Source organism: Oxyura jamaicensis, chromosome 4, assembly GCF_011077185.1.
Source record: "Oxyura jamaicensis isolate SHBP4307 breed ruddy duck chromosome 4, BPBGC_Ojam_1.0, whole genome shotgun sequence".
Classification (NCBI taxonomy): domain Eukaryota; kingdom Metazoa; phylum Chordata; class Aves; order Anseriformes; family Anatidae; genus Oxyura; species Oxyura jamaicensis.
Window position 1 is genome coordinate 33,731,116 of NC_048896.1, and position 17,260 is coordinate 33,748,375.

Genomic DNA, 17,260 nt, shown 5'->3' on the forward strand with positions numbered 1-17,260 from the left:
AATATTTTTAGGATTCTAAGTTTAATTCATTGTCATTTATTTATTTATTTATTTATTTTGCTTAAACAGACTGTATACAGTAAAAAATAGAAAAAAAAAAAAACTTTTTTTTTTTAACCTCAGATTCTCAAGTCGGTGTGTTACGTATTTGGAATGTTTCACGTACAACACCTATAGATAATTTTAAATTGAAGAAAACGGGTTTCCATGGTTTGCATGTACTAAGTTCTCCTCCAAAGAAAAAGTGTAAGTTTGTGTTTGATTGTTATTCATTACATTGGAAGCAAGTTAAGAAAATATTTTCATGAATCTTGGTATACCCAAGTTGATCTCTGAAAACTTTTCTTGGCTCTCTAGTTCTTAATTAAGCAAAGTGCTTGCTCTCTGGTGCTGATAGGTGGGACAAATGAATGTGTAAAGGATCAAGCTCTTTATATTGTCCTTCTTTAGTAGGCCAGTCTTTGTACAGCAATTCTCCATTTCTTTTTTTTTTTTTTCTTTTTAAATCTCTTTGTAATACAAAGCAATTTCATCTATATAATTGTTATTTATTACTAGATAGAAAATTTAAAAAATAATCTTATGTTTCTATTTTTCCTTAAGCATTTTTATCACCATCTCCAACTAAAAATCATCATACATCCTCGACAAGCGAGGCTGTTCCTCCTCCAACTTTAACCCCAAACCAAGCATTTTCTCTTCCTCCTGGTCATGCTGTATGTTGTTTCATGGACGGTGGTGTGGGGCTTTATGACATGGGAGCCAGAAAGTGGGATTTCCTTAGAGATTTGGTATGTCTCATCTCTGTCTTAGGAATGACAATTTTGCTTACATATCTTTTTTTTTTTTTTTAACAGCAGAAAACAGACAAAAGAAAAAAGGAATAAAGTTTTTATAGGAATCTCAAACAAGTTTTATCATTAAAAAAGAGACTAAATTTGTTGTTAGCCAATAAAGATTTAAGGATGTTGTTTTGCTCTTTTGTTTTTGTTTTTTTTTTAGCTAAAATTTGAATTTAATTTCATCATCTCCACCATTCTAGTCAAATCTGAGAGAAAATACAATCCACTCAGGTGGTGAGGTCACTCGGTTTAAAATGACAAAGACCCAATTGTTATTTATTTTTTTGTAAAGCAGAAATTCAAAACTGAATTTATCACATATTAGGTAAGCATCTTCACTGGTCTGTTGGTTATTCTTGATGATTTTTCTCTTTTCCTCTTTCCCTACTCCCTTTGCATTGAAAAATGTCAGTAATTTTCAAGTGTACTTCCAGTATGTGTTTGAATAGAAGTTAGTGTTCCGTGTTAATTTTTAATAGTTTTTTTCTGTGAAGCACCTGAGGCTTAACATTTTTTCATATTATCTATTTTTCATGCGTGTGTCAAGTTTAATTCCAGAGGACCATGTCTTAGAAAACAAGCAATTGAGATGCAAAACTTCTGAATGATTGAAGTTTAAACTTCAGTAGAGCAGACTTTTTTTAGAATACAGACAACTTGCCCTAATACTAGTAAATGTTTTAGAATATAATCAACATACAGAGCTTTATTATTTCAGTCAGATAGTTTTTACCTGAAGAACAAAATTATTTCTGTTTTACAATTTATTTTTTCTTGCTTCTGTCTAGTGTTTTTTTTAGTGATATTTTTAGCAACTCATTTTCAATGGATAATGCTAATGCATCCCTGGCATTCCATCACCTTGTTGTTTTAAGGCAGAATGTTTCTGTTTTTAATAAAGATCTATGAAGGGAAGGAGTGTTATAGTCCAAGCTATTTTATGTCTTTTAATTTTGACTGATTAGTCATAACATATAGGTTATAATATGGTTTATTTTAGAGTTTGTTCTAGAGTTGGACTTCTGGAGAAAAAAAAAAAGTAATACAAATGGATTCAATATTTGTTTCATTTAAGGGACATGTTGAGACCATCTTTGATTGCAAATTCAAACCTGATAACCCTGATCTTCTTGCTACAGCTTCATTTGATGGCACAATAAAAGTTTGGGATATAAATACTTTAACAGCAGTTTACACATCTCCTGGTAATGAGGGGGTTATTTATTCCATTTCTTGGGCTCCAGGTAAGAATATTTTATTTCTAGGTCTAAATGTTCTTTGAATTAGCATTGACTAGCAGCAATTTGTGTAATAGAAGTGTTAGTTTTAGGTAGGAGGGTGTCTTAAAAGTTTTTAAACATAACTGAAGTAATATCTGTAAAACTTGTAAAAACTATTGCTTCAGAACTTGTTGAGGCTCGCTGTTATAAGGACTGATCTCTGCCTTTCATACTGAGACTAGAGGAACAAAGTTCTGCAAAGTTTTTCTAGCACTACAGAGATGATGAGGCTTCCTCTGCACAGTAGGCAAAAGAATAAAGGAATTCAAATTATATTTTATGCTGAAAAAGTGGAATATATGTGTTCAGTTCAATCTCATCCTTCTCCATGTAGGATTCTAATCACTGAAGGGCTCTGCTTTTATTTTTCTTTCTTTTTTTATTATTTTTGGGATAGGGAGTACCTTTTCCACAAAGTGTCTACTCTTCCCTAGAGAAGCCACTGATGCTGGTAGGAAATTTTCTTGTTAGAACTGTTCTGCAATCCATTTAGATGAACCTGAAAGTACATTTCTGATAAAGTCACTGATGTCAGTAGTTGATGATAAGAAGGCATTCATGTGATTTAATTCTTTTGGATAGCAGATACAGTTGTTTGGTTTTTTAATTCTAAATTCAGCTCAGCTCATTACTCTCCTATGATTCTAATGGGAAGCTTAATGTAGACTGTATAAGTGAAATGAGATGGCACTTTAAAAAAAAAAAAAAAATCAGAGAGTACCTTAAGCCATGTTCCTCTTCACAGATATTTTTTTGTGCTATATGGAAATTATGACAATATCACACATGTTTTTCCATCTTTTGTGTTATTTTGTTTTGAAATTTAAATTCAGTTTGTAGTAGTATCTTGCATTAAGAGAATAGTTTGTTCATGACGGTGAGGGGAAGAATGGGGGTGTTTTAAGATTTGTATTCTGAATTATTAAAAAAGTAAATTTAAGCCAATTGAAAGTATGTCCTTAAGCTTCTGCTCTTAACTTTGGCTCCTTATGCTTTGTGTTTGCCCATTCCAGACAAAACTTCTCTTGTTTCTCTTACATCTATTACTCCTAGCAATTTCATCTCCACCTTGTACCATCATGTTTCTTCATTCCTAAAATATAATCCAATGCATGCCACCATTTGGATTTGGTCTCAGAAGACCTTTAAACATGGTGATACCTCTTTTTTTTTTTTTTTTTTTTTTTTTTTTTTTTTTTTTTTTTTTTTCCCTGACTTTCTCCTACCTGAATCTCTTACCATTCTATGTATGTATGTTCTAAACAGCTTTCTGGACTCGTCCTGTATGGATTGCCTTTTCTGCCTCTGCAGTACACTATAAAACAACAGTGGAAACTTACCTAACTGTGTTATAGGGTTTTTTAACAAGATTATAGCTATACTAGCGTAGATGATCACTGGGGTGAAGAGGAGCCAATGGCTGTTGGATTAGGCCCAAATTATGTGACCTGTAGCATTCTTTCTCATTTGTCTTTAGGAACTTTATGGAACTTTATATATATGTAAAGTTATATATAAAGTTCCATATATATATGGAACTTTAAAAGCAAATGCTCTACTTCAAGCTTGAAATATTGCGACTGTATATGTTTTTCAGTTTCAGCCATATGCATAATGGACATGACTTTTTAGTCACCTTAATTGCAAAGCTTTCAGCAGGCATTGAGAATAGTTTTGCAACTATTCAACTTTTGGTTTGTCCTTTGCCCTTTGCTCAAAATAGGAATATAGATAAGTAGGTCTGGCTTTTGCTGAAACTGATATTTGCGACTTAGTATCAAATGCTAACCTTAAAGCATGGAAAAACTTCTGTTTATGTGCATTGATGACTTCATATTATGTTTATTATGACAGCTTATAAATGTCTTTTTTTAAAGGAGATCTGAACTGCATAGCAGGTGCAACATCCAGAAATGGTGGCTTCATCTGGGATGTCCCAAGAGGCAAAGTGATAACCCGATTCAGTGAGGTATGACGAGCCTTCTCTTTTGTCTATTGCATATAAGTTAGTCATTCCCTCTATTGCCAATAAATGAAGATCTATCACATGTTCTTAAAAGATGATATAACAAAAATGTGTAGAAAAATTGATATTGGTGCCAGTTTATCTCTGAGGCAGATGAAGTTTTTCTTACTTCCTAAGAATAGATTTGTGACCTGAGAATGGTGAAGCACCAGAAGGTCTCCATTATTTTAAATTTGTTTCTGTAGTGATAACACAGGAAAAGCAAAGCCAATTCTTTCTTAAATGTGTATGGACATAAAAACTTCAAAACATAAAATGATGAATTGATGTTTTACATATTTTCAAATGTAAGCCCCCCCAAAAATTTAGTTCCCTGAAGTCTAGACCAAGAAGCTGCATTTTGCAGCATGCTAGACAGTATGGTTTATTTAGAATTTTGCCTTGTAGAACCTTGCCTTGTATTACCTGTAATCTATGCAGGCTTTTACAAGCCCTGAAGTGGTACCATAACTAGTTAGTGGCAGAAAGATCTATTTAATAGCGTAGTATTCTGAACTATTTTGTATATTCTCAGTATATATATTCTAATATGGTGTTAGACAGACATAGTTAACTGTGGCAGTATCTGCATTGGAGGAAAGGGCTGCTCTTCAAGAAGACTGATGTGGAGAAGAACCTTTTTTAATAAAATAAAGCAAGTAAATGAACAACAAAAAAAATAGAAGTTCTCAAGTTTTAACATGTAGAAGATTGGAACATGTGCTACTAAGTATCTGTTCTCAAACACTGGTCCTGATGCATGCCCCAATTAAGTTTTTACATACCACAATTATTCATTCCCACTAATGTCATTATTAGAACAAGCAGCTAACCTTTATTCAAGCTTCAGATTCATATGAGTTGCTCATTCTTTGTCTCTTGGATCCTGGAGAGTAGGGCAGTTTTACTGTCTCTGTCCTTCTGTCCTCCATCCCAGTTTTCTGGGAGAAATGGGCTGAAACCTATAGGAGAACAAAATAAAACAGATGAGTCAATAGATAAGAGAAAAAGGGGTGAATTATTTCTTATTGATAGGTATTTTGCATTTTTTGAAGCATGGAAAGAATGGAATCTTCTGCATTGCCTGGAGTCATAAAGATTCCAAAAGAATAGCAACCTGCAGCGGTGATGGATTTTGGTGAGTGTTACTGGAAGAAGAAAACAAACAAACAAACAAAAAAATAAAAATAATAATAAAAAAAAAAAACGCCAAATGGACATCTCAAGTCAGTGAACTTTGGCAGCACCATCAGTGATTAATTTTAAAACTGTTCTCACTGGCCAAAATTTGGTGTATATAAATATATGTTTATATTACTATATTTTTATAAATATATAAAAAATAGTATATTATTAGGATATTTTTTTCATGATTTTAAGAAAAAATAAAGGAATTGTATCCAAAAGGAGTAGTGTCTAAAACACTTTGATACTGAAACTGATTACTGATTTTTATTTAGCCAAGAATATTCTTCTAGGTTTCCTACCTGTAGGCATAGAGGACACTTATCAAAAAGCTATCCCTCTTGTCTTCATTGTTTTGTTTTGTTGTGTTCTTTTTTTTTTTTTAAATTGTTATTTCAAGGACGAGAAATCACTGTTACAGAGCAAAATAAAATTTACAATAGTATTACTACAGGAGGATAGTAGTTTATTTGCAAAAATGATCAAATGTCAAGCAAGAACAATGTTGCGTGTATTTTTTCAATACATTTTCAAACCTTTTTTTTTCCTTTGCTACCCACATTCTTTAAATTCTTTCCGTATGCTTTTTTTTTTAAGTTACTGCTATCTGGCTTATTTGCGTATAATCAAACTTGAGTTTTGGATAGCCTACTCAGAGTGGTAGCTTTTTTCCTCATAATATTCTATTGTAATTGGTTTCAGTATTATTCGAACCATTGATGGCAAGGTTCTCCACAAGTACAAACATCCAGCTGCAGTGTTTGGCTGTGATTGGAGTCAAAACAACAAGTGAGTAAAAATTAACCCAAATAATTGATATGTACTATTTAATTAGGTTAATGTTATAAAGTATAACAAAGTTATTGATTTTAGAATGTGATACTTACTGTCATATTAGAGCACAGAAATTGTTTCTGTTTCACAGTAGGATGTCTGTAGTAGTTCTACATTTCCAGTAGCGTTCATTGTCCAGTGTACTATTATTTTATGTAAGACAAAGACTATTTAACTTCTAAAAAGGCTATCTTTGTACTAGCAGGAGGAAAACATCTCTGATTTTAATGCCATATAATGGCAAACCTATATGACAAGGTATGGGGTAACCTCTTTGTAAGGTTTGGGAGATACATAAACTGCAATGAAATAAGGCATGGGGATCTCTTAAAGGCATGAAATCTTCTGAACACCCTGGACATCCACTAGGGCACTGCATGTTACAAAGAGATACCAACTTCAACCCTGAAGTGAATGTGATTATGTCAACGGTATTGTGCCTGAGACAGTAAGTTTCAGTCTCTCAGGTGATATTTATTTCTATCAAAAAGATAACAATGCAAAATAAATACTTCTAGTTCTGGCAACCTGTACTGAACAGAATTACATGTTAGAAATATGCTGTTAGATCCTTCTCAGAACTGAAGCTTAATGAAGCTTAAGAAATTTAATACACTTCTAATACATGTCTAATTATTGCTGATTGTCCAATTCCGAGAACACTTTGTTTGATAGCGATACATATCCATAAGTAGCTATAAGAAAATTTCTGTCTAGATAAGTTGCAATTCTTCAAAGTAAAAAATTAAATATATTCCACACATGTCATCAGAAGGAACCCAGTATGTGTCTACACTTTGGCAAACAGTTTATAAATAATAAGTGTAGTTGAATAAGAGCCATATTACAGCTCTTCAATTATTATATATTTAATTTGAAAACAACTCCCTGAAGATGAATCAAAACATAACTTGAAGTAACACACTATAATTTTAAGTGTTTGTACATTATGTAATCTTATAAATTAATAAGAAGAAGCGTTGAAAATGTATTGCAGCATTCTTCCTGAGTAACAAAAAATAATATTTGAAAAACTGAATCTATCAATATAAGGCTTATTTAAATATTTTTTCAAGGAATTACTTGAGAATACCCCCAAATTCTAATATTTGGGTTTTGTTTAGTGATTTTTCAAATACTTCTGATGACAAAGTAGTCATGCTGTTCTCTACATCTCTTGTGAATTCTCTGTTTTGTCAACTATTCTTGGTGAGTTTCCTAATACATAGTTTGTTCCAATAGTGTCTATAAATTTCAAAAGAGAAGAGGAAAAAAACATCTGTTTTAGGCCTCACCCTCCTTGACTACTTGTTTCATTCACCCATACTTTATGGGAATTATAGAAACCTATGTGTTAAGATAGTAATAGTCTGTGAGGGTCAATATTTTTCTTTACTGTGTTTTTTCTCTTTGTATTTCAGTAAATTATAAAACATGCAGTGCATGATAAAAATTGTATGTAAAAACAAATACAGATGTCGTTGCATAGACTAACCAAAGGTTTACAAGAAGTATAAGAGTTAATTTAGAATATGTCATTTGAGTGTGACAAGAACACTTCTTTTTTTAGATAAATACACTAAAATGCAAGGAATACAAGGAATACAGTTAATTGGCAAATGATTTCTGAGTTATAAAATTGAGTTGTACTTGTCTTATAAGAGGTTAAGTAGCAAACTGAGGTTTCAGTGTATCTAATAATAGGAATGCTTTTTTTTTTTTTTTTTTTTTTCTAATACTAATACTAGCAACAGAAATAATTGTCTTCAGACTGTCTGGTTTTAATGCAGGTATGGACAATTTTGTGTTGAATTTTTAATATAAGCTTTTGCACCAGGATTTGAACTCAAGTTTTTGTTAAGGGAGAATTGCATTGTAGGTGAATTCGGTAGCTGAAAGCTGACTTAAACATGCTGGCCATCAGCGGCTTGGAAAAGAGCAGACATTGAATACCAGGAAAGGGCGAGGTTAGATTGGCTTCCTTTTAATGACTGCTAAGCTGAATATTTAGGAGGCAACTGAATATACTGCAATATTTTGCAGATTAATTGCTAATAACAACATGAGAACTTGTTGTCAAAAACAGTTATAAAGTAATTCAATCTACTGAGTTCTGTGCTGAGTTCTGAATACAATATATTCACTATTTTCAGAAATGCTTGGTCAGACTGTAGCGCAAATACTATTCCCTATTTTAACTAATGGATCTTGGTCTTTTTTTTTCTGATTTACTCTGAAATATGCTTATCAGTAGTGACATCATAAAGAGACAAAGTAGGAGCAAAATAAGATACTTTAAAAAGAAGTATGATGCATATTTTACAATTTACTTTTAAACTCAAAACCCATAAGTACTTTTCATGATTGATCCAGTGACTGATTTTCCTGTTTTATTTTTGCAGAGATATGATAGCCACTGGTTGTGAGGATAAAAATGTTCGTGTTTATTACTTGGCAACCAGCTCTGATCAGCCGCTGAAAGTTTTTACAGGGCATACTGCAAAGGTGTTTCATGTACGATGGTCTCCTCTGAGAGAAGGGATCCTCTGCAGTGGCTCTGATGATGGGTGTGTATATCTGAACTATTAGGAAAATTTAAGATTTTTAGTTGCACTGTTTCTGGCACCTTAAAACACTCTGTGAATAATAGTCCAGATCTCTGTGTTGGTCAAATTCAGTGTTGCTTTGCTGTTAGTTTAACACAGTGTCTTGGCAGCAGAATAATTATTGAAATTTGTCACAACTGCTGTATCAATGCAGTTTTCCAAATACTTTCCCAAGAGCAGAAAGTGCCTGATACTTGTTAATCACAGGAGTGAGACAAGGATATACTACATGCTTATTCTACATTTAAAGATACAGATGCAAGTTTTGATCTTGAAAGAGGAATTCTTTGAAAATAAATATTCTTAGAAATAAATATTCTGAAGTTTAAAATACTGTCTGAAGTAGAGACAGTCTTATTTCAGATACGTGATTTGATGGACATAGATCTTTTGTATCCTTTTTCAGTACTGTTCGAATATGGGATTATACGCAGGATGCTTGTATAAATATTCTTAGTGGACATACAGCTCCAGTACGGGGACTGATGTGGAATCCTGAAATTCCTTACCTTCTAATATCTGGCAGTTGGGACTATACAATTCGAGTCTGGGACACAAGAGATGGAACGTGTTTGGACACAGTTTATGATCATGGTGCAGATGTGTATGGTAATATTTTAAATATGTTTTACTTCTGTATTAAAATGAATTTTAATGAAACTGGGTTTTAGATAAACTTAGTTATTTGAATGTATTTTCAAATGCTCTCTCTACTAGGATTAACATGTCATCCTAGTCGTCCATTTACTATGGCATCTTGCTCTCGTGACTCCACTGTGAGACTCTGGTCATTGACACCTCTTGTAAATCCTCTACAAATAAATATCTTAGCAGATAGATGTTGGGATGAGGTTATTGGTAATACAGGTAAGTAAAATGCATATACAGTTGTTTTAATTTTCTGTATGTTACTATACTTAAGGAAAAAAAAGTCTAAATCTTTGTGTTTGTTAGATCGTGCTGTGGAATCTGGTGCTCCTCCTTTGCTGTGTGGTAAAGTTTCCAGGGATATTAAGCAAGAAGTGGAAAAACTGACAGGAAATCCTCGAGGAAAGAAACTAAGATGGTTTTCAGAATGTTTTTCAGTAAGTATTCTACAAACTTATGGATGTCAGTGACATCTTAAGGATGTCAGACAGGTTAAGGTTGTCAGTGTTCTCTACTTGCTCTTCTAAAGTTAATCTCTAAAACAAAAGTCTCCTCTACCATTCTTTTCTCTCTTTCTTAAAGGAAGTTCAAAAAATATTCAGAAATCAGCTCTTAACAATTCTCCTTGTAAAAACATCCATGACTGAATTGTTTGTCACTTGTGAACATCAAACTTTCATAAAGGAAGATAGGTGGAATAGCTTAATTTTTTGTAGGAATAGTTTGCTTTAATTAGAATCTTCCTTTGAAGAAAATGAAAAAACATTTTATGAAACTACGTTGGATTTTTTTTTATTTTAACTCATTAAAGGAACACCTTCATTCTGGATGAGGTTTGAACTACCTGAGTGTCTGTGCCAGAACTGCTGGGAGATGGATCACCCATGCCCCAGTATCCATCTAGTGATTTTGCTCCTCTGCACAGTAATATTTCCTATAAATCGTTGTAGCCTTTTTTGTGCAGTTAAGTTAAAATTATAAACTACTGGGTACCTGTGAGTGCTTACCTACATGGGAGCTGAAATTGAGGTAGAACAAGGACAGAAATGGCCTAGAAATTAGTTTGTGTCAGACAATTGTTATTTAAGTGAATGCCCTGATCTACAAAGATCAAGCAAAAAATACAAAATATTTTCAGTATTTTCAAATAAATGTTTGTATGTTTTGATTTCTGTCTAAAGTTTAGGGTACAATTCAGAAATGCTGAAATGCTTTTCCTCAATTACAAATCCTGAAATTTCCTAACCATTTTATTAAAATATTTTTAATGCAATTCTTTGTTTTACAGAAGTTACACATTTGGATGTCCCATATTAATTCTTGATTAAACTATTATGGAATATTAGAATTTTCTAACAGAAACTTTTTTGATCATCTCTGTGCAGTGATTTTTAGAGTCCAGAAGCTAAGTGTTATGCTTACACTATTGTGAGTCAAATGACAGCTTTCAGGGATAGAAAAGGGAAAATCGAAAAGAGAATACTAATCTTTTTTTTCTAGTACATTCCTCTGCTTTTTATAAGCTCATAAATGACTGGGCTTCTAAAAATGTATCCTGTTACTCTTAAAAAAGCTCCTTCAGGTCAAAGGTTTAGTATTTTTTCTTTTTATCTTTTTAATGACTCATTCACTTCCAGATTTCGTTGAATGTTAAGCCATCATCCTTGTTTTACAGAGGGGAATATTCAAATATTAGACCTATATGAATGAATGCTTAAAATTTCAACATCAAAAAATTTGCTTTGAGGACCTGCAAAATTTTGTGTTTACTGTTATATGTATCTATTTTAAGATTTTAGTGTTGTAAACTGCATTGCGGCAGCTGAGACTAGAAGTTGTTTCTTTACCTCACCCATACCTTTGTTCTACAAAAGAGAGTAAACAACTATTTGGGTAGCTCTTGCACTCCAGAAGCTGAATGTTGTTTTATGCCTGCAGTAACCACCACGTAGCTTGTGAACACTTGGGAGCACAACAGAGAGGTCTAATGATGACCCCTCAACTATGGCCACACAAAAGCAAGAACGTGAATTCATGAATCTTAGTGTATCTTCAAGTCTTTGAGAAAAACGAAGAGGTTGTAGTGTCTTGAACTGTCATGTCTTCATGGTAAAGCTTCTAATATTAAAATGGTCTGAAATCATATTTATTGGAATTGACTGAGAAGTATTTTCAAGGTCTTTACAAGTTTAATTTCTCTTGAACATTGTTGTAATTCAACATTTTTTATTTTTCCCCTAACAATTCTAGCCTCCAGGAGGCAGCAAAAATTTGTGGGATTTAGTTGCTGTAATAAAAGGACAGGATGATAGTCTGCTTCCACAAAACTACTGCAAAGGAATTATGCATATGAAACATCTCATTAGATTTAGAATGGTAAGTGATTTGTAAACATTACCTGAAAATGGTTAATAATCCACTTAGTATTTCACTCTCTAAAAATAGCACTTGATGCTTTACAAAAGGATCAGAACTTATCTTGTGCCTGAAGATATTTGTGCATTATCAGTTCTTTGTGCAATACTAATCTGTTAGAACAATGGCATCTAGATGAGTCTGCATGACTTCATACATCCTCAGTGTTAAAATGCTAGGCTACATAAAGAGTACTTCTGTATTCAGTAAAATTAAATTCTTTGTATAAACACAAAAGTTTGTAGTTGTGTTCAGATGCAGGGGCAGGAATTCATGTCTGAAAACGGAGGAGAGGCAGCAGAAATACGCAAATACGCTCTGTAGCTCTCTGGAAGGAGGGGTGGAGAAGCAAGAACCTGTCATTAATAGAGATACACAGCTGAAGAGTGACTCGAATGTGAAATTCCAGAACCAGGCCACAAATTTATTAGTAGTTGCATATGTGAATATGCAACCAGATGTATAATTTGTACAGAATATAGGGCTGTGTGTTTTTTTTCAGGGACTTCTCAGAGAAACTAATCAATCCTATACTCTAATGGAAATAGAGGAAAGCAATCTAGTGGTATGGATTAGAACATGTTTAATTGTCCCCTCACAGGATTAAATACCTGCGAGGTATATTACCTGATGTTTGCTGTTGTAGGTTGTCCCTTTTGCATAACTTACAAGACTCTTAAAGAATGACTCTTAAGTGATGGAAATTTTCTACTGGTGATATTGACTGTAATTATAGCAGTTACTTTGCTAATACTATGAAAGAGACAAAAAACAAAACACACGACAACCATTTATCTCAACCAGCTAGCCTATGAAGAAGAAATTCATTCTTGACCCCTGCGGTGTAAGCAATCTCTTATCCATGTAATTGATGTGAACTTATAACTCAGGTGAGCCAGAATAACTGCAGTAATTGCTGATCACTCTGTGGTTAAATGTTCCCATCAATTAAAAGCATTTTGTCACCTTTTTGTCAACTTGGAATCCTCTTTAAGCCCTATAGGAGAAAGTAGGGATAAGGTAGTGCTGACATACTGTGTATGTCTGCTAATACAATTTTTTTTTGTTAGGAAACTGGATAATGACATTGCACCAACTAGACATTTTCACGAGGAAGTAGACATCTAGAGCAAGTGTGCTTTTTTTGTTGTTGTTTTTGTTTTCTTTTGTTTTTCTATTTCTAGCAACCAAAGTTGATTTATTGATTTATTGGAATTTTTAACATAAAAACGACACAGAAGATAAAGCTGCCAAATAAGAAAGTAATGTATTTTTTTTAAAAAAAAAAAAGATGATTTGCCTTTCTTTCAGAAATTATTCTTTCTTTATTTGGAATTACTATAAGAGTAATAAGTAATTTCCAGCTCTATGCTGGAATTTAATTTGCAGCTCTATTCATAATTCAAAATATTCAATATTTTCAAAAATACTGAGATTTTTATGGTGGACAACTGGGTGGATTAGTGTTACATATGTGAAAATGTTTGAGAATGAAATGAAAATATGTAAAAGATTAAAGGAAGATAAGGAAAATGTATATGTGCATCAAAATACTAACAGTTGTTATAACAATATAAATAGTTCACTGTCATTTTACTGTAATCTCTTAGAATTAGTATTTACTCAAAAGGATTCTTTCTTAAATTATAGCTTTTATATTTAATTGTAATGCTTGATTATAATTCATTCTTAAGAAAACTTGATTTCAGCACAGAAAACCAATTGGATTACTCTTTTTTTTTTTTTTTTTTTATCAGTCCAAAGCACAAGAACTGACAACAGTAAAAATGTCCAAGTTTGGAGGTGGTATTGGTGCACCAAGCAAAGAGGAAAGGCTTAAAGAAGCTGCAGAAATACATTTGAGATTAGGACAAATTCAGCGATATTGTGAACTGATGGTAGAGCTTGGAGAGGTAAAATATCAGACCATTATTGAAAACAATAAAATACAAAAGTTTATGAAAACCAGCTACCAAGCAAACCTGGTATAGGAACAAAAGGGATAACAAATCCAGAAAAAAAGTGATCCAGATATATTGTTTTTAACATATGCAGACTAATAAATAGCTCATTAATATTTTTAACCTTTTAATGAATTTATTGTAATGGAAGGAACATGAAAAATAATTGAAAATACAGCTCTTCCCAAAATAAAATGCTCAAATAAAATGTATTGCTGCTTTCTTCTAGTGGGACAAAGCTCTCTCAGTTGCACCTGGTGTATCAATGAAATACTGGAGGAAGTTAATGCAAAGGTAAAGTGATAAAAATACAGTGCTGAATTGTAACTTCTGTTCATGAAATAACATAAGTAGGAAAGATATCAGTAATACTTGGGTTCTCTTAAAAGATTATAATATGTAAATCAAGTTAAAATGTTAAACATAAATTACAAGTTTGACTGGAAAGTTATTATGCAGTAGAGAGCAGTATCCTTACAACTTGGAAGTCTTCTGAGATCTGGAAAAGTAGATGTGTTTCAGTGAACTTGAACTTCATCTAACACCTGTACCATAAAGTTTGGTGATCAATTTTATATGTAAATCTTTCCTTTTTGTTTATTCATTTGTTTAATTAGGAGAGCTGATCAGTTGATTCAGGAAGAAAATGATGATGTCATCCCATACTGCATAGCTATTGGAGATGTAAAGAAACTAGTTTCTTTCTTTACTTCAAGAGGCCAGCTTAAAGAGGCTCTGCTTGTTGCACAGGTATTATTACACATACCAGTGTATGCAGTAGCATTTATATATTCATTTCTGATTCTGAAGATAACGAGCATATTTAAAAGGCTAGCTCTGTTCACATTTGCAAAATGGCTAAATAATTAAACCCTACTCTTCACTTTCATTCTTTATTGGCCAGTTTTTACTCAGAAATCATAAGAAGGTATCTCATGCTTACAGATTTTAAGTCTGATTCTTCTGAATTGCAGTCAGACAACTATAATGAAAGCTGATATATTAGTGTTTGGTTAAAGTAAAAAATTAACCTGATTTTATCAGTCAGAACTGCCCTTAACTTTGAAGGCATGTGGGATTTCTCTTCCATTTCTACCAAGGTCTTGGTTATACTGCTTCCTCTAGAATCTTCAGGTGAAACCATTCAATTTCAACTGTAATCAGTATAGGAAATCAACAATGATTCTATCTATGATTCTAACTTTTAAATGAATGCAAAAAAAAATAGCGTAACCTATTATCAAGAGGGACATGTCCCTTCTGCTTCTTAATGTAAGCACAAGTTAAAGGGTGCACAAAGCATGCAAGACTGATATTTTGTTTCACTCTTTTTCCCTGTGATTTTATTCTTTTTTTGTTGTTAGTTTTTTTGTCTGCTTAGTACAGCTTGTCAAATAAACTGTCAAGATAATGTCCCTGGCACATTTTCTCATGCCTACCTGTTCTCAAGCGTTTAATTGGCACATACCTGGGAACTTGAATAATCACGTGAATTGGTCCCTTAGAAACTGTCTATCTGTATCTTGTTACATTTACATGTTATAAATTGTGAACCTCAAAGCACCTTAACACTATAGAAATATCTTCACTTAATTTTTTGGAAGACAGGCATTACAGGGTTTGCTTTTATTACAATTAACAGAGTAGTCTTTGTCTCAAATGTTTAATCAGATAATATTAAGCAATAAAATGCCAGGATTTAATTACCATTTTAACTGAGCCTTGAATTTTAATGGCATTATACAAGCTGCATGTTAAAGGGCATTTTAAGACATGCCGATCTCTTTTCACTTAACATTAGAAATAATGTATTTCAAGAAACGAGGGGTTTGGTTTATGCCACTATATAAACTTTTCCAGATTGATCAGATTGCCTATTGAGGTGTGACCACGGAGTTCATCCTCCACTCACAGCCACTTGTTCCTAGGAAAGTAAAAATCAAGCTTGCAATCTTCACTGTCCATTTGAAGTTTATTAAAAAACTGGAAGAATCCTCTACAAATGCATAGGGGGGAAGAGGTCTCTTGCTTCTGTAGAATTTCTTACATGGCTGAATAAAAACAGGCTGAGATTTAGCTGTGCATAGGTTCGTTGGTCTAAACGTTTCCTTTGTTATAATTGGGCTTTAGAAGGATTTTACAGATCTCAAGTTTATCTTTGTTGAAAATAACATTTCATGTCAGTTTTGATTGGCACATTAATGAATCTGTCATTTTATTCACTTCTAGGCAGCTTGTGAGGGAAATATACAAATTTCACCACTCTCCACAACAACTGGATCTTCACATTCTGATTTAAACAATACAGATGATTATAATGAGTAAGCTTTTCTCATTTATAACTAAAGCCTCATTTTGGTGCAGTATATAAAGTCATCAAGAAACATAAACCTTAGTGGTTTAATTTGGCAACAGCAATGTAGAATTTGACAACAAAACATTCCATCTTCAAGTATTTAATTGATAGGGAGACAGTTACAACTAACTGATGGTACAGTGTATAATTTCCCCAGTTATGCCACTTGCCCTTTCTAGTTGCATATGTCATATGTATTTATTATAATTATCCTTTTTTTTTTCTTGATCTTTAAGGAGCTGTACTATTCCTATGCACTTAAATATTTTTAGATATATAGTTTTATTACTTTAGAACTTTTGGGAAGTGTAGAGTAAGTATCTGTGAGACCCTGTGTGTTATGCATCTTCTGAAGGCTTCACTGTTTCTCATCAGTGAAGTTTCTAAAATGTACACTAACAGACACATTTTCTTTGTGTGTGCTGACAAAAAAGCCATGCATCTCTCCTTGTTAAGAACAACACTTAAAAACTTAAATCATGTTGTCGCGCTATATGTATAGTAACAAAAACAGTTTGGAGTCTGGGTAGCTACATCATTTACATGCACAGTTTTTGAGTAGTTGGAGTGATATTTATGCAGTGTTCCCGGGTGCAGAATAAATATCCAAACATTTGATCTCTCTTCCTTCAGTCTGAAGAGACATTTCAATGCTGGTGTGAATTTTGTGACCAACATAGTGAATCCACATGGTGAATCCACCAACATAGGTGGATTCAGCTCAAACCAGTTACATTTTTGACTGTGCGTGATGTCCTTATTTGTAAGTCAAATATAAAAAATTTAGGGTACATAAACAAATGTGACTTGTATCTAAATACAGAACCAAACAACTGCAACCTTAAAGTGATCTTGCTGAATTCATGTTTTGTTATTGCAGGCTCCTTCAGAAAGTCAGTAAAGAATTGGCAGAATGGTATTTCCAAGACGGCCATGCAGTGCTTGCAGCATGTTGCCATCTGGCTGTTGAAAATATAGAGGTAACATTGATTTCCTTATTACATCTCCACATATTGACGGTTTTTTCAAATGTGTGCCACATTCTAAATTCTACTAACTAAACTTATTATTAGCTCTGTATTTATTTATATTGGTCATTACAGTATTGAAGTTAGTGGCAAAACTCCC

At 33.0% G+C, this 17,260-nt stretch overlaps 1 protein-coding gene across 9 annotated transcripts in view; it reads left to right on the plus strand.

Annotated features, from left to right (window-relative positions):
- WDR17 (WD repeat domain 17) overlaps nucleotides 1-17,260 on the plus strand; it is a 55,088-nt gene that overhangs the window by 25,807 nt on the left and 12,021 nt on the right. For all 9 annotated transcript variants that reach the window (XM_035324115.1, XM_035324111.1, XM_035324117.1 and 6 more), the window contains 16 exons: nucleotides 124-246; nucleotides 604-791; nucleotides 1,918-2,086; nucleotides 4,000-4,091; nucleotides 5,183-5,265; nucleotides 6,015-6,101; nucleotides 8,549-8,713; nucleotides 9,159-9,361; nucleotides 9,470-9,619; nucleotides 9,707-9,837; nucleotides 11,651-11,776; nucleotides 13,573-13,728; nucleotides 14,006-14,070; nucleotides 14,394-14,526; nucleotides 16,006-16,097; nucleotides 17,013-17,112. In XM_035324115.1, coding sequence (XP_035180006.1) covers nucleotides 124-246; nucleotides 604-791; nucleotides 1,918-2,086; nucleotides 4,000-4,091; nucleotides 5,183-5,265; nucleotides 6,015-6,101; nucleotides 8,549-8,713; nucleotides 9,159-9,361; nucleotides 9,470-9,619; nucleotides 9,707-9,837; nucleotides 11,651-11,776; nucleotides 13,573-13,728; nucleotides 14,006-14,070; nucleotides 14,394-14,526; nucleotides 16,006-16,097; nucleotides 17,013-17,112 — 2,063 coding nt within the window. The remainder of the gene's footprint in view (nucleotides 1-123; nucleotides 247-603; nucleotides 792-1,917; nucleotides 2,087-3,999; nucleotides 4,092-5,182; nucleotides 5,266-6,014; nucleotides 6,102-8,548; nucleotides 8,714-9,158; nucleotides 9,362-9,469; nucleotides 9,620-9,706; nucleotides 9,838-11,650; nucleotides 11,777-13,572; nucleotides 13,729-14,005; nucleotides 14,071-14,393; nucleotides 14,527-16,005; nucleotides 16,098-17,012; nucleotides 17,113-17,260) is intronic.